The following is a 19,931-nucleotide window of genomic DNA, read 5'->3' on the forward strand; positions in this document are numbered from 1 at the left end:
GCTCTCTGCACCCCCGAGGGTGTGTGGGTGAGGCTGGAGTTCCCACCACCTGCAGTCTGGGTCATGTGGCGACCCTGGCCCAGGGTCCCTGGGATTCTGAGCCCCGGATTGAGGAAACTGCCTCAGCTCCCTGCAATGTGGGGAGCCTCAGACAGACAGACGGACTGACTCTTTTTCCAGTTAGGGAGGCCAGGGGTGCAGGGAGAAGGATGAGGCGCACTGAGATGACCAATGCCTTTTATTGCCTCCGTGCTGGGCTCTGGGGCTGGGGTTCCAGGGCTCTGAGGGGCAGCAGGCAACTCTAGGCCCAAATTATTGCTACTTTTCAAGGTCAATTTAGGGCTTCCCACAGTGCTTGGAGAATGAGTGGGGTGTGTGCGTGCAAATGGTATGCAAATGACATGCAAATCAACCCAGGATTCTCCAGAGGTCTCTGGTGCAGCCGTGGTTGCTGGAAGAGTCTAGAACCAGCTTGGTAGAGTGATGGGGACACCCAGGTCCTTACCCCACATTGTAGATAGATCTGGTCCGGTCTCAAGGGTCGAGGTTCAAGGGGTTGGGGGAGGGGGAAGTCCCTGAGCATCAGCCCTGATTCTCTCACTGGTTGGGGAGCAGCCTGGCCCCCGAGACAGCAAGAAGAAACGAGGGCTCTACTAGGCTGCCAGAGAAGAAAGGGACCTGCCTGCGTCACACAGCAAGGCAAGGGCAGACGGGCCCAGAGCCAGGCCTCTTGAGTCAGGTGCAAGTCCAGGTACCTCGGAAGCTACAAACAATAAAAACACATGGATAAATACACTAACAGAAAGCAAGTGCCCGCTTCCGGACCCCTGGGCTGGCTCTCCCCTCCACTGGCTCTGGCCTGGCCCCGGGTATGGAGGGAGACAAGGTCCTTGGTCTCAATGCCGAGTTGACCCCGTGCAGAAGGCTCTAGAAGGAGTCAGGCAGGGTCTCAGGGTCCTTGGTTTAAGCAGGTCAGGCTCAGTTATTATTCATAATCCACCAGGAGGCTGTGGGTCAGAGGTTGGGGGGGGAGTCAAGAGCCACAGGGGTCTCCTGCACCTCCCGGGTCCCAGGGCTGTCGGGAGGAGTGGGGTCCCCAGCATACCTGGGAAGAACATGGTGGTGAGGGTGTCGGGGGCCCGCAGGTGGTCGATGAGCATGCGCTGGAAGGCCTTGCTGCAGGGCGACTGCTGGTGCCTGGGGAGGCCGCGGCGGGGTCAAGGCTGCAGCCATGGGCTCTGAGATCACGGTCTCCCATCCCACCCCGGGCCTGTGGCCTGGGTTCAGATCCCAGGTCTTCCCTGTATGGCTCTAGCCTCCATGTCGCCCTCTGTGAAATGAGGGACGTGGACGGGGTCCACTTGACCAGGGCGCTGTGAGGATTGAATGCAGGCACTGGCACTCACTTGCTGAATGCCTGCTGTGAGCCTGCGCTCACTTCACACGGCTCATGCAGCCTGGAGGGGAGGGAGGGGGCTGGACTGTCATCACTCCTGCTTTGCAAAGGAGGACACTGGCACCCAGATAGGACAGGTAACACATGGCCCTGGGCCTGACACACAGCGGGCTGTTACACTGACTCACCTTCTCCAGGAGGCCTCATCCTGCCAGAACTCATACAAGGTAAAGGAGCCGTGCTCTACCATCTTCTGGGCAGACACACTGCAGGGCCAAAGACACGGCCAGACCACTGCTGGGACCTTGGCTGCCCAGCTGCTGGGATCCCGTGGGAGCCCTGCCCCTCCCCACGGGCGTCCACCCCCCCCCCCATGGCGAGCATAGCCCATCAAACTCACTGCAGACACTGGCTGTGGGCCCCTGTGACATCCACGTAGCAGCACAGGGCCCGGCGGAAGTCCTGTAGGGCCTCCTCGGCCACCTGCACCTGTCTCTGGGCCACAAGGATGTGCTGCCGAGAGAGCTGCCAGTCATGGGGCGGGCCAGGCAGGGCGAGGACTCTGTCCTTCCTGATTTGGGCTGGGTCTGAGGTAAGAGCCCGGCCACCAACAAGCTTCCCGCAGACTCCATCTGCAAGGTCACTGCCTAAATGCAGCCAGCGCCCCTCTCTTCCACAGCTACCACCACTCCCTGCTGCTCTGGTCCAGTCTGCATCCCCTGCACCAGACCTGGCTGTTGGAAATACCAATACAGGAACTAGGTGCCCTGAGAGGGGACTTCCACAGGGTCACAGAGCAAGCACCAGAACCCAGACCCTGCCTGCCAGGGCAAAGGGACAGCTGGTCACAGGAATCCCTCATTCTGACCTGACAGCTAGAGACCCGCTCCTCCCCGGGCTCACCGAGTCAGGGCCCTTGGTGAGGTCCTCTTCATGCAGGGGTTCCAGCCGGGGAGCCTGGGAGGGACACAAAGTAGGGGGTCCAGCTCCCAGCATTACCCGGCATGGGTGGATGCCAGGCAGGGCCTGTCCCAAGAGCCATGGGCCACCAGCCCCTCACCTTGCACTCAAGCTGATCTATGAGCTCCTGGAGACGGTTGACCTGCAGCCGCCACTGCAACTCAGCCTCTGAGCTCTGTCCTGGGGTGGGAGGCCCAGAGGCCATCAGCCAATGACCTCCGAAGCTGAGCAGCCTCTCAGGATGAACTGGGAGCAATAGAACAGGCCTAAGGGAATGGGGGGGGGGGTGTTCCATACCTGTCCTGGACCCTGTGAAGCCAGGCCCCCACCCTGCCACAGGCACACCTATGTCAGAGCAGCCAGGAGACCAGGTAGGTGACCGAATGACGCTCCTCAGGGACCTGCGTCCTGTCCGCCGGCCGCCATGGGGCCTGCTCTGAACTTCCACATTCTCTTCATCCAACCTAGGGGAAGTGGAGGGTCAGCCTGCTGCTCCCAGACCCAGGACCAAGGACAGAGGTCCTAGCACAGGACCAGGCCCGGGTGAGACAAATAGGCCTCTTGGAGCTTTGAAGCCGAGCCCCAAAGCCAGCTATCCCACATGACTGCCCTGCCTAAGAAAGTGGCCTCTAGGATGTGAGGATGCAGAAAGTAATGTCATGAAGGGATTCAGAACGCAAGGACAAAGGGCATTGCACACTGGCCCTGCAGGCTGGCAGGGCCCTCACATACCGCAGGCCACGGGCCTGGGCCTCCAGGGTGTCCGACGCCCCCTCCAGCGAGCTCTGCAGGGCCTGCAGCTGGCTCACTGTCTCCCGAAGCAGGAAGCGAGTGACAAACTGGTCCACTTTGGAGGCTTGCTCATATTCCTGGGGACAGAGGAGGCAGGGTCAGCATCTCCTGACCCCGAACACACATTTCAGAGAGCCACCCATCCGGTGGGCTCCCCTGTGCCTATCAGAACAACACGAGAAGTATAAAGAACAGGGCAAACGCATCTGGCACAGCAGGAGCATGGAGGCCTAGGCCCCTGCTCTAGGCCTGGCCTCTATTCCCAGAAGATGCGACCTACTCAGAATCATGTGCCCACTAGGATGCTCGGCTTGTCTGGACCTCAAATCATGGCAGCCAGGCATGGCAAGGAAGGGTGGGCTAGTGTGGAGGTCCCAGGCCATCCAAGGGCCATTCTGACCCAAGGCAAGATGATATATGATATGGCAACAAGCCACATCTGCATATGCATCCACTCACCCATCCATCCCATTCTGTCTGTCTACCTGTCCATCCTTCCATTCATTCTTTCTACTCACTCACTCACCTGTCCATCCACACTCTCCCCATCCATCCACCCACCCACTCATCTAGCTAGCCATTCACCCATCCACCCAGTCATCCAACCATCCAGCCAGCCAGCCATTCATCCATCTACCCATCCATCCATTCACTCATTCATCCATCATCCATCCACCCATCATCCATTCACTCATCCAACCATCCATCCAATCATGCATGCATCCATCCATCCATCCATGTACGCAACTAACATTTACTGTGGGTTGTTGCTAGGAAGTACAGATATAAGACAACCAGTCCACAGTGTGTGTGTATACACACATACCACAGTGTCCTACACCTCCCCTCCATACCCTTTCCCAGGTGGGCAGAGATAGGGAAGCAGACCATGTACACGACCTATGCTGCATATCTTGGGATTCTGATTCCCCAACAAGTTTCTTCATCTATAAAACAGGAATGATGACACTGAGCAGTCCAGGGGCCGCTACCTAGGAGTCTGTCCAGTGCGTGCACATAAGTTCTTCATCCCAGAACTGTCATTGCTTTGCCAAACCTGGAGTCTAGCCAGGAGCCAGTAGCTCATGCCTATGACCCTGCTTGGAGTCTGAGAGTGGAGGATCACAGTTTGAAGCCAGCCTGAGCAGGACAGTCTGTGAGAGTCTGATCTCCAATAAACCACCAAAACACCAGAAGTGGAGCCGTGGCTCAGGTGGCAAAGCATCATCCTTGAGCAAAACAGCAAAGGAATAGTATCCTGAATTCAAGTGTCAGGGCCAGAATTCAAGCCCAAGCTACCCCTCCCTCCTCACCAGAAAGCACCTCATAAACCCAGCTTCATTATGATCACTGGGCCTGATTTCACAGCTGGGAAACTAAGGCCAGGAAAAGTCTGGCATCATGTAGAACTCTGAATCCTCTGGGGGTGCTGGGAAGAAGAGCTCTGAGCCTAGGGCTGCTGAGTCTGACCCATGAGGTCACAATACAACCTCCACAGGTGGGGCAGGGCTGAGTCAGGCCCCTTGGCTAGAGGGCAGGGGAGAGGCAGCATGGGCTGTGGCCCCCACTGGTGACCAGCCCCCACCATGGGAAACAGCAGTTCCCACAAGAGGACCAAGGCACCGAAGCAGGCCCGCAAGGAGAAGCCGCCTGACATGGACAAGGGCCGCAGTAAACAGCAATTCTTCAGCCACCTCAAGAGGAAGAAGCCAAGTGTGAGTGAGGGCAAGTGGGGGACAGGTGGGGGCCGGCTGGCAAGGGTCCCCAGGCATGGGGGACAGGAAGGGGGCTTAGAGTGCAGGCCTGTGGGCATACGAAAGGTTAAGGGATCCCTCTCGGGTAGGAGGCCGGTGGGTATGGGTTCTAAAAAGGGGGTCCACGAGGGGGTCCTCCTTACCCTGGACCAGTGGGCCGAGGCCAGGCCTAGGAACATAGCCCTCGAAGGTTCTGCTGGGAAGGAATTCATTTCCCTTGCAGCTCTCCAGCCTTCAGCCTCAAAACAGTCTGCCTCTCTTCCAATGGGGAGAGGCTCTGGGCAGAGCCCAGGTGGGTGAGAGCCCTGGGCATGAAGCTGGGAGGGTAGGGATCCATCCCCCCTGGCGGGATGGATCAGGTCAGCCAGGGGGGAGGGCGAGCCCCAGGTGAGGCCGCTGGCCTCCGGCAGGGAAAGATGAGCTTTCTTGGGGCCTGATGTGGGGGAGATGAGTGGGGTCCAGGGAACAGAGGGGCTGAGCCTGGGAGGCCCCGGGAGGCTGCGGGTCTGGGGGAGGGGGGGGCGTCGGGCGGCCTCGGTCGCGCGCCCGGCCCCAGGCGCGCTGTTCCCGACGCCCCACTCCCAGACCAAGATCGTGCTACTTTTCCCCCTGGACAAGCGGCAGCAGCTGGCCGAGGCGGCGGCGGCGGCGGCGGCGGCGGCAGCGGCGGCGGGCGCATGCGCGCGGCCCGGGCGGCCGGGTGAGGACGCGCCCCGCACCCCCGAGGGCTCCCGGTTGGCGGCGCCCATGCTGCGAGGGGCGGGCGACGGCGGCGAGCGGCGCGAGTGCGCGCGCGCGAGAGAGATGAAGAAGATCCTGGTGCTGCTGCTGCTGCTGGACGCCCGGCTGCAGGAGGAGGGGCGCCGCGCGGCGGGCGCGCCCGGAGCGGGGTCCGGCCCGGGCTCCGGCTCGGGCTCCGGCTCGGGCTCCGCGCCCGGCTCCGGCGCCAAGGCGGTGCAGGACTGGCAGCGGCTGTACGCGCGCCTGCTGACCGAGAGCGAGGCGGACCGCGAGGGCGACCCCGGCGAAGAGCAGCCCCGCAAGCGGCGCCGCTGCCCTCGCCCTCGGCCCTGAAGGCGCGGCGCGGCCCCCAGTCCCAGGACTCGGCCCAATAAAGAGTGCATAGCAAGCCCGCCGGCCTCCCCAGTTCCCCGCGGGGCGTCGCGGGCGCAGCCGAAGGTCGGGGTCGCGGGCGGGGAGGCGCAGTATAATATATCACAAGCAGAGCCACCGCCGCGGCCTGCGGACGGTACCTCCCCCCGCACCCCAGGACCGGTCCTCCAGCACCCAGCCCGGCTCACATCTACCCAGTCCCTCCCCCCCCCCGACACCCCAAGGCCTGGTCCATATCTACCCAGTCCCCCCGAACACCCCAGGACCGGTCCTCCAGCACCCAGCCCGGCTCACATCTACCCAGTCCCTCCCCCTCCCCCGACACCCCAGGCCTGGTCCATATCTACCCAGTCCCCCCCCCCCAACACCCCAGGCCCGGTTCACGTCTTCCCCCATCCCGCAGCACCCCAGACCCAGTTCAGATTCTGTCAGATCTGTAGGCACAAAGGAGATGGACTAGGACCCACACGGGCTGGGCCATGCTAGAAGGAAAAACTTGTTTCCAGCAGAGGACTGCCATCCTCAAGAGTGACCAACATTCAGAACTCCCTTTGACAAGCTGGGCACTGTCACCCTAGCTACTCATAGGAGGCTGAGCTAGGAAAGTGGAGGTTTCAAAGCCAGCCCAGGCAGGAAAGTCAGTGAGATGCTTCTCTCCAATTAACCAACAAAAAGTCAGAAGTGGAGCCATGGCACGGCTCCAGTGGTAGTGTGCCAAGCCTTGAGCAAAGCAAGTTAAGGGCCAGGCACCTGTGGCTCACGCCTGTAATGCTAGATACTCAGGAGGCTGAGATCTGAGGATCGAGATTCAAAGCCAGCCTGGGCAGGAAAGTCCATGAGACTCTTATCTCCAATAAACCACCAGAAAACTGGAAGTGATGCTGTGGCTCAAGTGGTAGAGTGCAGGCCTTGAGCTGAAGAGCTGAGGGACAGCACCCAGATACAGAGTTCAAGCCCCAGTTCAGCACCAAAACAACTAGGGTGAAAGGAGAAATCCCTTAGATGGAGGGCCCCACTGTGGGCTGGGGTGAATCTGAGCCTCAAATTCGGCCTGTGGGACCACTGAAGAAATGGAGCTGGGGGTCCCTGGCCTCTGGGCCCTTACTCCTACCCTACTGTGCTTGTTAACTCCCAAGGATATGGGAGCCTCTCAGAGTAAGCACTTGATGGGCTATCCCAATCTACCCATCCCCTTTCTCCATTTAGCCAAAGGCTTCTTCCCAACTAATCCTGTCTAGGGCAGGTGTGTCTCCTGCTCATGGCTCTCTCCATCGCCCTCTGGGAAAAGCCCAAACCTGTAATTAGGGGTGCAGGCCCAGCTCCTCTCTCTCACCCACCCCTGCTCCCACTACATTGGCACTTGTGGCCCCCAGTATGAGGCTCACTCCAGACATTGCTCAGAGAGGCCCAGCATTCTCTGGTAGGAGCCAGCTGCTGCTACTTACTCACTGAGTCCCAGACCAAGTTCCAAAAACCCTAGAGCCACCCTGACTCAAGCCTTGCCCAACATGTTGCCTTAGCTGGGCACTGTGGCACATCTCTATAATCCCAGCACTTAGGAGGTCAGGGCAGCCAGGTGCCAGTTGCTCATGCCTGTAATCCTAGCTACTCAGGAGGCTGAGATCTGAGGATCCCAGTTCAAAGCCAGTCTGGGCAAAAAAGTCCATGAGACTCTTATCTCCAATAAACCACCAGAAAACTGGAAATGGTGCTGTGGCTCAAGGGGTAGAGTGCTTGCCTTGAGCTAACTAGCTGAGGGACAGCGCCCAGACCCAGAGTTCAAGCCCCACAACTGACAAAAAATTTAAAATAAAAAAAAAGTGGTTGGGGCAGGAGGAGGATCGCCGGCCAGCCTGCACAACATAGAGCGGATACAGGAAAGTATGGTCAGAAGGTGGAGGCAGGGCTGGGAAGGTGGCTCAGTGGTTGAGCGCTTGCCTTGCATGCCTGAGGCCCTGGGTTCGATTCCTCAGCACCACATAAGCAAAAAGAAAAAAGCTGGAAGTGGCGCTGTGGCTCAAGTGGTAGAGCGCTAGCCTTGAGCTTAAGAGCTGAGGAACAGTGCCCAGGCCCAGAGTTTAGGCCCCACAACTGGACCCAAAAAAAAAAAAAAAGAATGGTGGAGGCAAAGATTTATTTCCTAAAGCCAAACCCAGGAACACCCTATTACTGAAGGTCCAACCATAGATCCAACTGACCCTCTTCCTAGGAGGGTGATTGTGCTGTCTAAACATCCTGATGATCATCTGCCCAGAATGGAAAGCCCCCTTAAAAGGTGCTTGGTGAACCTTAAGTAATCTTTTGGAGGGGAAAATCCCTAATTAAGGCTTCATCGTTATGCTCTGCATACTAATATAACAGAACACGTGGGTATGTACAGTAGAAAAATTGTTATGTAATCACAATCCACCATTGAAAACTGTCCATCAGGGGAGGGCTCCTCCTGTAGGAGGTGCTATCCAACCCTCAACCCAAACAAGCCCCAAATCATCCCAGACACACCACCCCATTCCTTGGCACTTTCTGCTCAAGTGCAGGCCCTCTCCCAAATTCCAAGAGTACTTTCACCTTACTCTTGCTTTACTGAATCTATTGGCTTCAAATAACTCCTGTGTTTCACCCAGATATTTGTTCAAGACACCAAGAGTCTGGAAGAACCAGATAATGCCCAAATCAATGGGTTGAGGATGTAGGTCAGTAGTAGCATGCTTGCCTAGCTTGCACGTACAGGGCCCTGTGTGCTGAAAGGAAGGGGGGGAAAAGTGTAGAAAAATACAAAGAGGGGCTGGGAAGTTGGCTCAATGGTAGAGTGCTTGCCTCATATGCATGAGGCCCTGAGTTCAATTCCTCAGTACCACATAAGCAGAAAAAGCTGGAAGTGGTGCTGTGGTTCCAGTAGTAGAGCACTAGCCTTGAGCTGAAGAGCTGAGGGGCAGCACCCAGGCCCAGAGTTCAGGCCCCATGGCTGGCAAAAATAAATAAATAAATAGCCAGGTGCCAGTGGCTCACGCCTGTAACCCTACCTACTCATGAGGCTGAGATCTGAGGATCTCAGTTCAAAACTGTGAGACTCTTATCTCCAATAACCACTAGAAAACCAGAAGTGGAGCTATGGCTCAAGTGGTAGAGCATTCACCTTGAGCTGAAGAGCTGAGGGACAGTGCCCAGGCCCAGAGATCAAGCCCCATGACCAACGACAAAAAAAAGAAAGAAAAAAAAAAAAAAGAAAAATATAAGAGAACCAGGTGCTAGTGACTCATGTCTGTAATGCTAGCTACCTAGGAGGTTGAGATCTGAAGATCATGGTTCAAAGCCAGCCAGGGCAGGAAAGTGTTAGACTCATCTCCAATTAACCACTACAAAACCTTAAGTGGTACTGTGGCTCCAGGTGCTAGAATGCTAGCCTTGAGTGAAAAAGTTCAGGCACAGAGCCCAGACTCTGAGTTCAAGCCCCATGACTGATTAAGAGAGAGAGAGAGAGAGAGAGAGAGAGAGAGAGAGAGAGAGAGAGAGAGAGAGAGAGAGAGAGAGAGAGAAGAAAAATATGGAGAAGGGAAATATCCAAAACAAAAACCAACACCAAAAAAAAAAAAAAAAATGCAGTCTGCTTTCTAGCCACACACTGGTGACCAACCTCAGAATACTGCAGATGTAGAAGGATGGTCTTCTGCCTAAAATCATAGTCCAGCTTCTGCTGAAGGTGTGCCAACCTGCTTCCTGCTGGTCAACATGACCCACAGCACCATACCTGCCTCTTGTGAAAGCTGACAGCTCCACCACCCACATACAGATGGGGAACCATGCTCCCTGGCGGGAGCTGTCCCTATCAGTTTCTTCTGTAGAACTTAACTTCAGAGACCATGTTTTCTACATGAACACATCCTAGCTAACACCAGTCTTCAGAATAAAACAACAAGAACTGTGCACAGCCCAATGTCCTAAACCCTACAGTCAGACCCTGTTCCTGAAACCTGATTTCATGCTTGCCCTTGTGATCCATAAGACAAGATCCTTGTAAGTAGGTCCTTGTTGTGGCTTAAGGTCATTGAAGCATGCCTTCTGCTTGAAACCTAAATGGTTCTAGAATATCCACAGGGACCGGAAGTGGCCTTTTTATGTGTGAGAATTCTTACTACCTTTTAGGAGAAGAAACAGTGCAGGGCCTTAGGGTGCAGCCTTGCTCAGGATTTCACAGCGGGCTTCAGAACGGAAGCACACTTTGGGCCCCCTGGGTCTAAAGAGCTTCTCTGTTATTAGATTGGAAAAGTCACACACTTGGCCAGAGTCTATCCATCAGTTTCTCCCTGTGTTTGGGGCAAGAACTGGTTGTGCTAGACGGCTAAGGCCAAAGTATGGGTGCCGAAGTCGCTGCCATCAGCACTGTGCAAAGGAGGATGAAGGTCCAGGAAGCTTGGTGAGGGGGAAGGGCTGCGGCAGCTCAGCCAGTGCTGAGGTCACAATGCGTTCAATCCACGTTCTTCTGTCCCTTCTCTGACCATCCTCTCTGCTCCATCCACATCCAGGAACCTCTTCTGCCCAGCCCAGGAGACTGCCTGTAGACAGGGCCAGACTCTTGGGTCCCCCAAAGACAGATATAGGTCCAGATGGCCTTACCCCAAGGCCCCTTCACTCCCACAGCTGCGCTCCTCCGGACGGCTTCGCAGGATCTGGGATCTGGCACCCACTTCTTGCTGAAGGGGGACGGGGGCGGAGCCACACGGCAGCGGTGAGCCCTGAGAGGGCGGGGCCTGGAGCCAGAGCTGGGGAGAACGAAGTCAGGCGCAGGCCCGGGGCCGGGGCCGCAGGCCCGGGGCGGAGTCGCGGCGCACATGGAGCCACTTTGGTCCCAAGAGGCGGAGCCTCAGCGCCAGGAGGCGGAGCCTAGATTCAGCCTGGTCGGTTACAAAACCCACAGGAGAGACCGAGGCTCAGGGGCGCCCAAGCCAAGGCACCGGAAACACAGCCGCGGCTGCCAGGTCCGCGGTCCGCTCTCCGTGGGCCACGTGGCGGTGGTCGTGGACCAGGGCTCGGGCTTCACCAAGGCGGGCTTCGCGGGCGAGCACCATCCACGCGTAGTGCTGAAGAGCTCGAGCCTGGTGTCCATCTGGGACCGCAAGGCGCAGCCGGGCGTGCGGGGCGAGCCGGGCTGCGAGCTGGCGAGCGGGGTGGCGCGGGCGCACCCCATCAAGCACGGCGTGGTGACGGACTGGGAGGCGCTGGAGGGGCTGTGGGAGCGCCTGCTGGTGGGCGGCCTGCGCCTCTCCCCGGAGCAGTGGCCCGTGCTGGTGAGCGACTCCCCGACGGCGCCGCCCAAAGGCCGGGAGAAGACGGCCGAGCTGCTGTTCGAGGCCCTGGCGGTGCCCGCGTGCCTCATGGCCAACACCTCGCTGCTGGCGCTCTGCTCCACGGGCGCGCTCAGCGGGCTGGCGGTGGAGGCGGGCGCGGGCGTGTGCCACGCCACGCCCATCTACTCGGGCCACTCGTGGCACGAGGCCACCTTCCGGCTGGACGTGGGTGGCAGCACCCTGTCGCGCTATTTGCGGGAACTGCTGGTGGCGGCGTGCCCGGACCTCCAGCTGCAGGCGCTGTCCCGCAAGGTCATTACCCAGCTCAAGAAGCGCTGCTGCTACGTGTCGCAGGACTTCGAGGGCGACCTGCAGCGCCCGGAGCGCCACCACCCCGTCTGTTTCTCCGTGGGCAGTGGGTGCTCCGTGCACCTCAGCCACGAGCGCTTCCGCTGCCCCGAACCCATCTTCCAGCCCGCTCTGCTAGGCCAAGCCGAGCCGGGGCTGGACACCCTGGCCTTCCAGGCCCTCCAGAAGATGCCATCAACCATGCGGAAACGGTTGGCCAACACCGTGGTGCTGGCTGGTGGTTCCACGCTTTTTCCTGGCTTCCCTGAACGCCTGCATCAAGAGTTGGAAGCCCAGTGCCGGCGGCATGGTTACCCGACTCTGCAGCCCCAACTGGTGGCCAAGCCTGGGCGTGGCACAGCCGTGTGGACCGGAGGCTCCATGGTGGCCTCCTTGCACTCCTTCCAACAAGGCTGGATGACCCGGGCCATGTACCAGGAGTGCGGCTCCAGGCTGGTGCACGAAGTATTCGATTGAATCGTGTTGGATTAAGGCGATGGTGGCGCCAGGGGCCTGCAGGAACAGAGGCTGCAGGCCATCCAGACATCCTGTACCAGATAAAGTCTCAAGGGTTGGCAGCTAGCAGGCTCATGCAGTGGGGGTGGGCCGCACCCATCCCTTTTCTGGGCCAGGAAGATGGGCCCTCGTTTTGACCTGCATTTGAATCCTTCAAACCAGTGCCAGTTCAAAGACCAGTAATCCAGCTGCTCATCAGGCCCAAGGGACAATGCTTTGAAAAACTACTAAATCTATGTGAAAGCAACCAGAGGAAGCTGGGTTTCTGGTTATGTGTTCAAGTGATCTTTCACTGAGGGTGTCAGGTTCTCTTTCCAAAAAAAGTGGGGTCGGGATGGGTTCCGCTCCAGGGGTAGAGCTCTTTCTCTAGCCTAACACAGTTGATTGAGGCACAACCCCAGGCTCATCCCTCCCTCTCCACCACACTCCTGCTTTTAAGAGCTATGGGACAAAGGGAGATGAAAGTTGCTTTTTGTTGTTTTGATGATACTGGTGTTGAAGTCAGGGCTTTGTGCCTTTTTTGTTGTTGTTGGTGGTGGTGGTGGTCATGGGGCTTGAACTCTGGGCCTGGGCGCTGTCCCTCAGTTCTTCAGCTCAAGGTGAGCACTCTACCACTTGAGCCACAGTGCCCCTTCCGGTTTTCTGGTGGTTAATTGGAGATGAGTCTCACAGACTTTCCTGCCCAGGGTGGCTTTGAACAGGGATCCTCAGATCTCAGCCTCCTGAGTAGCTAGGATTACAGACATGAGCCACCAGTGCCCGGTGGCTTTGTGCTTTCTAAGCAGGTACTCTACCATCAACCACTCCGGCCCTCTTTTGCACCCGTTATTTAGAGATAGGGTCTGTCTTTTTTCCTGAGCCTTCACCTAGACCATAATCCTATTTTACACTTCCCCTTGTAGCTGGGACGACAGATACATGTACTGAACCCAGGTATGGGCTATAAAGGGGTCTCATGAACTTTTTGCCCAGGCCAGCTTCCAATCATGATTCTCTAGATCCCAGCCTCCAAAATCTCTAAGATTACAAGTGTGGGCTGCCACACACCCAACTGAGGTTCCTTTTTTGTTATTGGTGTTGGTCATGGGGCTTGAACTCAGGGCCTGTTCCTGAACCTCTTTGTGCTCAAAATTAGTGCTCTACCACTTAAGCCACAGCACCACTTCCAGTTCTTGAGTAGTTAATCAAGAGTCTCATGGGGACTTTGCTGCCCAGGCTGGCTTTGAACAATGATCCTCAGATCTCAGCCTCCTGAGGATTACAGGCGTGAGAGCCACTGGGTGCCTGCTCCTTTCACACAAAAGGAGGAGAGGCCTATATTTTTAAAGTCAACGTTAAAGGCCTGGGACCCAAGCTGTCAACACTTCTGCTCACAGGTGCCCACACAGGTGGGCACACACATACCTGAGTACTAGAATATGCCCTCAGGCCCAGCCCTCACAGGCTATGTACCAACATAGCCTGTGGACATATATGAGCACATTCCCCATCCCCCATGCTAGCCCACAGCTGCTGGTCCTGGCTTCACAGCCCTCAACAGTAATGTCTGGCCCCTAGCAGAAACCCACTGTGTGCCAGGCATTGCTTTGGGTGCTGGGAACCATAAAGAAAACAAAGTACACAAAAACCCCAACCTCTACTCTCATTTAATTTTCACAGCAAAGCGCAGAGGTAGGCTCCATGATTATCTCTGACATACAGATGAGGAAACAGGCCCAGAAGGGCTAAAGGGGCATAAGCCACTAAGTAGGATTTTGTTTTTCAAAATTTCAACTCAGGCCTCTAGCTCTGCAACAGAAAAGGGTCTCACAGCACCATGCATTCCCCCCCACCCCATGTATCATTTTGGACCCCCTATCCTCTGCCCCTCCACTCACCAGCTTGGTGGTATCCATGGCAGTGAGCACTGCACGGTTCAGAGACTCTAATGCAGCCAGCACAGGTCGGTAGACACCCAGGTGCTTGGAGAAGTACTCTGTGGACAGAGGAGGTATTCAAGGGTACCCAGGCCCCTGACCTGGACCAGCTGCCCAACCCTGGAATTCCTCAGATACCAAGCAGCCCAGTCCATCCTGCCCCAACCCCAGACCAGCAGCAGCCCCTCGCCACCACCACCCACCCCCCTTACACAGGGCACCGTGGGCTGACTCACCACATAGCTTCTCTGTTTCTAAGTTGCTGCAGGAAAGAGAAGAAACTTTTCAGACCTTGACTCAAGCCCACATCTCCCCCACACTCGCTCCCAACTCAGCCTAGCACCGAATTTGGATGGGGTGTCTGGTCAGCGGAAAAGAGGACATTGTACATAAACATCTTGGGAGCCCTGAATGCCGAGCTGGTCTGGGATTTAGCCTGAAGAGACAGGGGAGGTGAGGGGAAGGATGCTGTGTGTATGTGTGAAATACGCATGTGCGCTGAGTGAGGAAGCCTGGGGAAGAAGCATGCGTGGGAGGGTATGAGTTTGGGCCCCTGCATCCCCAGGTAGGGGCAAGCGGGGCTCAGTGATCCCCAGGCATCCCCTGCTCTGGTTTCTGCAGGAAGCAGCAATGGAGTATGGCTGAGTAGAGGTGGTGACTCAGGCCTGGCTATTTTGGGGCCCCAGCTGGAAGCAGTGTAGCAGCAAGTCTGGAGCTGGGGTGGGTGGGTGGGTAAAGCTGGCACTGGGCCCTGGCACTTTCTGCCTGCTCCCCACTCTCTGTCCTCTAAAAAGAACCAAGGCAGCAAGGGGTTGGGACAACCTGGCCAGGCACCTGCCACAGCTCAGCTCACCCCTCTCACACTCACTCGGCGGGATGCCCATCGATGCCGCTGAACAGCTCCCGCAGCTCCCCAGGGCTCAGAACCCCGTCAGCAAAGTAATTCTGGAACTCCTCAAATGACAGCTTACCATCATCTACGAGGATGGAAAGACAGTGGCTGTCCTTCAGCCATCACTATTGCCCACTCCCCCTCCCTGCCTAGGCCACTCCCCCACCCCCCGAAAAGCCACACAACATTCACAGCCACCCAGCATGGAATTCCAACCTCGGTGGGGGCCCTGACTGTTGGGGGACAAAAAGACTGAAGTCCCAAAGATCTCTGCTGAAGGGAACAGAGCCACTCGGTGCAGGTGCATGGAATTGAATAAGAGACTCAATGTTCGCCAGTGGAAACAAAAGGATAACAGCCTGGGACATGGGACACATCAGAACATGGTTTGGGAGGACGTGGGGGCCGAGGCTGCCCCACATGCTAGCCAGCCTGGCCCCAGGATGGAGGGACCCTCCATGTACTGGACCCACAACTTTCACAGAGAAGGCTCAGGGAAGCAGAGGAAGTCCTCTCAATCGCCAGAGCAGCAGGCTAGCTCCCCCATCAAGGGTGTGAGGGAGCAGAGGCCAAGAGCAGAAGTGGGATGCGGCACCCAGGAGTCAGCCTGAATGTGTGCAAGGTCACCAAGCAAATGCCTGGCCCAAGTGAGAGCATGTATCTTTCTTTGGAGGGGCAGGTGTTTGATATAAGCACTAGGCTGGCCTTGAACTCAGTCCTGCCTCTACCTCCCAAGGGCTGGGATTACAGCCTCTTTTAGCACATGTGTCTTTTATTGGTGGGGTGGGGTGCTGAGGATTGAACCCAGGGAAAGCTGGGTGCTAGTGGCTCATGCCTATAATCCTAGCTACTCAGGAGGCTGAGATCTGAGGATCACAGTTCAAAGCCAGCCTGGGCAAAAAAGTCCATGAGACTCTTATCTCCAATAAACTAGAAAACAGGAAGTGGTGTTGTGGTTCAAGCAGTAGAGTGCTCACCTTGAGCTGAAGAGCTGAGGGACAGTGCCTAGGCCCAGAGTTCAAGCCCCACGACAAAAAAAAAAAAAAAAAAAAAAGAACCCAAGGAACTTGTGCATAAATTGAGTTATGTCCCAGCCCAGAGTATTATGTCTTTTTTTTTTTTTTTTTTGGTCAGCTGTGGGGCTTGAACTCTGGGCCTGGGCGCTGTCCCTCAGCTCCAGCTCAAGATGAGCGCTCTATCACTTGAGCTACAGCGCCACTTCTGGTTTTCTGGTGGTTTATTGGAGATAGGAGTCTCGCAGTCTCTCCTGCCCGGGCTGGCTTTGAACCACAATCCTCAGATCTCAGCCTCCTGAGTAGCTAGGATTACAGGCATGAGCCACCAGCGCCCAGCTTTTTTTTTTTTTGGCCAGTCCTGGGGATTGAACTCAAGGCCTGGGTGTTACCCCTGAGCTGCTTTTGTTCAAGGCTACCCCTCTACCATTTGAGCCACAGTGCTACTTCCAGCTTTTTCTGTTTATGTGGTACTGAGGAATGGAACCCAGGGCTTCATGCATGGTAGGCAAGCACTCTACCACTAAGCCACTTTCCTAGTCTGAGGGCATTAGTCATGATCAATGGTCCCTACCAATTTGAAGAGGCCTAAAGGGAAGTGGCAAGGAGTAAGGACATAACCCTGTCTCAAGAAGGCAAAAACAAACCAGACATCGTTGGCTCATGCCTGTAATCCTAGCTACTCTGGAGGCTGAGATCTGAGAATCACGGTTCAAAGCCAGCCTGGGAAGGAAAGTATGTGAGACCCTCATTTCCAATTAACCATGAGAAAACCGGAAGTGGTGTTGTGGCTCAAAGTGGTAGAGCACTAGCCTTGAGCTGAAGAGCTGAGGGACAGTGCCCTGGTCCAGAGTTCATAACCATAACCAACCAAAAACAAAACAAAACAGCCAACAGTGAGGCTGTGGCTTAAAGTGGTAGAGTGCTAGCTTTGAGCAAAAAATTGGGGACAGAGCCCAGGCCATGAGTTCAAGCCCCACAACTGGCAAAAAAAAAAAAAAAAAAAAAACACAAGAGGGCGTGCAGACCCAGAGAAAGGTGAGCTCAAGGTTGAGTGGCTGCTTCAGCTCAGATGCTCCACGGGCCAATGGGCACAGCAGGCTGCTGAGTCCTCTAGAAACAGCAACCTGTTGCATGCTGGGTCTCCTTGGGCTCTTCCTGGAGCAGGATCTCAGACTCCTGGTACACAGGGTCCAGCTTTAATCTTGCTCAAGGGCTAGAGTTAACTGTGCCCTCCAAGCCCTCCCAGCTTTAGAAAGTGAGAAGTCCTGTAAAACTCAGGCTTTTCTTCCACTATCCCATCCTCCCCAGTGGAAGAGTACCTCCCCCAGGGAGCCGACCACCACCGATTCAAGGCCACGTGTGCTCAGGCAACTTGCTTCCCTTCTCTGTGCCTCTCCTCCTGTGTGAAATGCAGTGAAATTCTATTCCAGTTGGCTGTGGTAAGGCACATATGAGGTCATGTTCCCACTACTGCGCCAGGACACTGTGTGCAGCAAGTGAAGCCCCTACCTCTAGCCTCTGGCCCAACCATATTCCCTTGATCTTGTTCTAGGGAAAGGATGCTTTTGTTAATTTCCTATTTCCAGCCCCAAGATTTGTCTCCATAAATAGACTATGTGTACCCTTAATATTCCCTAGGGCCTCTCTGATGTTCATCAGCCTACCCTTCCCCTCCAGCACACATACTGTGGGACTTCAGGAAGACCATACTCACCATTCTTGTCTGCCCTGCGGAAAACCTGGAGGACAAAGGAGCATGAGTGGAGCTGGAGAGTGGGGGCTGGGAGGAAGCAGCCCCCCCCCCCACCAACAGAGCCCCAGCTGGCCTGCCTGTCTTCTGCTGCACACTGCCTCCAGCTCAGCCCCGCAGGAACTTCTCCTGCTACTGGGCGAGGGGTGTGGGGAGCACAGGAAGCACACACAGGGGCGCCTGCTGCTTGCTCTCTTCTCCTGCAGCGCTGGGCCTCCTAGGGGTGCTCCAGGCCAGCTCCTACACCCCTGCCGCCCACAGCTGGAGTTGAGCCCAAGTGTTGAGCTATCTAATGCATCAGCCCTTGGCACGATCCCAGCCTATGGAAAGTTGGGGAGATAGGCCAAGATGCGGCTCAAAGATCCTGGGCACCTGTCCCAGACATGAACCCCAACTCTGCTGTGTGGCCGTCCAGTCCCTCTCAGCCTCCTCCCACTTTTAGTTATCCCCTTGTGTCTGCTGAAGATGCTGACACAGGTGCCTCACTGTTCCCACGAGCCACGGAGAAGCCACCTGGGGTTTAACCCTTTCAGAGCTACGGATTTTTAATGAGGCCAATTCAGTGTGAGGGCGGGAGAGAGGTATAAGGCAAGGGCAACAGTTTTTTGTTTTGTTTTTTTCACAGAGGTGGAGATGACAGGCAACTTGTTCTTTGTTCAGATCTCTGCCTCTGCCAGAGACCAGACTCCCCAGGTCCTCCAAAGCAGCCCAGCAAAGAGCAGTCAGCAGGCGTGACAGGGAGGCATAGGCCAAGCCAAACCTGTATAGAGAGCCTTCATAGCTCCAACTCCTGAGTACCAAGCTCCTTTGAGGGCTATCACCCTCAGAATCAGTGCGGCTAAAGAACAGATCTAACATCCTGCCTGACTCAGAGAAGGTCAGATACTGCTTGGAATCACACAGCAGCCCTGTATAGCGTAGGTGGAGTAGATGGAGATACTGGCTGAGAAGGAACCGGGGCACCAGGCTGGGAATGGGGACAACTAAGGGCCACACCCTACTGTGCCCCTGACTCCAGGTGTGCCCTGGGACAAACCCCTTAGGCCTTGGTTTTCTCATATTGGGGCATGAGGGTCAGGTCCCTTCTGGCCTGGATAGCAGTGGTCAAGGTGCTGAGTCACTGAGATAGTGAGAGGGGGCAGACGGCTGAGCAGGCTTGGTGGGCACCTGGGACGCAGGCGGGAGGAAGCCAGGGCAGACTGAGCACAGAGGGGGCAGTGACAGGCCAGCCAGCCTCTCCTACAGCCCCATGAGGGGGCTGCTGGGACACTTGCTGCCCATGGAGTGCCCCAGACCACAGAGGGTGACCGTGGGAAGCTCTGGGGCCAGGAGAGGGCACCTGATGTGTCCAGCCGCCCCCCTACCCCCTGCATCACCGCCAGCCCCGCCTGGCCACAGAGCATGCTGGCCACTGTTGCTGCGGTGGTGTTGACAGCCCCCTCCAGCACAGGACTCATGGACGAGGGGGGGCGGGAGGGGAGAGGGGGGCTGAGACCTGGAGCTGACAGGACAGGCAGAGACAGGATGGGGACGCAAGCTAAGGTTGAGACACAGAAGCAGCGGAGGCAGACAGAGATGTGCGGGAGACAGAGACCCAGAGGCAGAGGCAGGGCCAAGAGACGGAGATCGGGCCAGGAAATACGGAGACAGGGGCGGGGACAGACAGACAGCCCCGCGGGACCCAAGATGGACACCTGGAGAGCCCCTCGCCCGCCCGCCCGCCTGCCCCACTCACGTCCTGGAAGAGCGCGTGTCCGCCAGGCCCGGAGACCGGTGCGGGTAGGAGGGTGGGGGGCCGTGGGGGCTCGGGCGCGGGCGGACGGAGCAGGCACACGGCGAGCAGTCCCGCGCACGCCATGGCGCCGCTGCCCGCTCCGAGGGATGCGAGGCTGGTCCGCTGGCCGGCTGCACCCCGCTGGACTCTCTCCGCCGGACCCGGGGGGACTCGGGCTGGGGGCGGGGCGCGTGTCCATTGGCCAGATCGTTGGCCACGCCCCCGCCGCCTGCCCGCTGGCCACGCCCCTTCCAGCTGCCCGCATCTCGTGGAGCAAATGACAGCCAGCCAGCTAGGAGCAGAACCCAGGGCTCCGAGCACCCACCAGAGGTGGGGCCCCAGACCCGCCAACAAAGCCAACTGCAACAGCAAACCGCGGCCCAAAGCGGACGAAACCCACAAAGCAAACAAAGCTCCAG

The 19,931-nt window shown here is 57.0% G+C and overlaps 3 protein-coding genes across 8 annotated transcripts; 2 read left to right on the top strand and 1 right to left on the bottom strand.

Annotated features, from left to right (window-relative positions):
• Positions 1-243: 243 nt before the first annotated feature.
• Positions 244-19,661, bottom strand: Necab3 (N-terminal EF-hand calcium binding protein 3). 2 transcript variants are annotated; one of them, XM_070007067.1, is made up of 13 exons: positions 19,474-19,661; positions 17,703-17,727; positions 14,949-15,057; positions 14,317-14,342; positions 14,042-14,139; positions 3,089-3,225; positions 2,702-2,820; positions 2,457-2,602; positions 2,300-2,353; positions 1,797-1,909; positions 1,585-1,662; positions 1,106-1,197; positions 244-1,007 (listed from the first exon to the last, which is right to left on the bottom strand). In XM_070007067.1, the coding sequence occupies exons 1-13, from the start codon at positions 19,594-19,596 to the stop codon at positions 979-981; spliced, it is 1,149 nt and encodes a 382-aa protein (XP_069863168.1). In that variant the 5' UTR covers positions 19,597-19,661; the 3' UTR covers positions 244-978. The 2 variants fall into 2 exon arrangements, with proteins under 2 accessions (XP_069863168.1, XP_069863169.1); XM_070007068.1 differs by having other exon boundaries at positions 2,457-2,536; positions 2,654-2,820.
• CUNH20orf144 (chromosome unknown C20orf144 homolog) lies at positions 4,516-6,032 on the top strand. 5 transcript variants are annotated; one of them, XM_070007069.1, is made up of 3 exons: positions 4,516-4,863; positions 5,126-5,194; positions 5,488-6,032. In XM_070007069.1, the coding sequence occupies exons 1-3, from the start codon at positions 4,735-4,737 to the stop codon at positions 5,974-5,976; spliced, it is 687 nt and encodes a 228-aa protein (XP_069863170.1). In that variant the 5' UTR covers positions 4,516-4,734; the 3' UTR covers positions 5,977-6,032. The 5 variants fall into 5 exon arrangements, with proteins under 5 accessions (XP_069863170.1, XP_069863173.1, XP_069863174.1 ...); XM_070007072.1 differs by lacking the exon at positions 5,126-5,194 and having other exon boundaries at positions 4,520-4,863; positions 5,527-6,032; XM_070007073.1 differs by lacking the exon at positions 5,126-5,194 and having other exon boundaries at positions 4,520-4,863; positions 5,530-6,032.
• On the top strand, positions 10,519-12,407 carry Actl10 (actin like 10). The gene has a single exon (XM_070007797.1). It carries the CDS (start codon positions 10,845-10,847, stop codon positions 12,123-12,125), a length of 1,281 nt encoding a protein of 426 aa, XP_069863898.1. The 5' UTR covers positions 10,519-10,844; the 3' UTR covers positions 12,126-12,407.
• Positions 19,662-19,931: the final 270 nt, after the last annotated feature.

Source organism: Dipodomys merriami, unplaced genomic scaffold (genome assembly GCF_024711535.1).
Source record: "Dipodomys merriami isolate MVZ:Mamm:240054 unplaced genomic scaffold, mDipMer1.0.p SCAF_7, whole genome shotgun sequence".
NCBI classification, from domain to species: Eukaryota; Metazoa; Chordata; class Mammalia; order Rodentia; family Heteromyidae; genus Dipodomys; species Dipodomys merriami.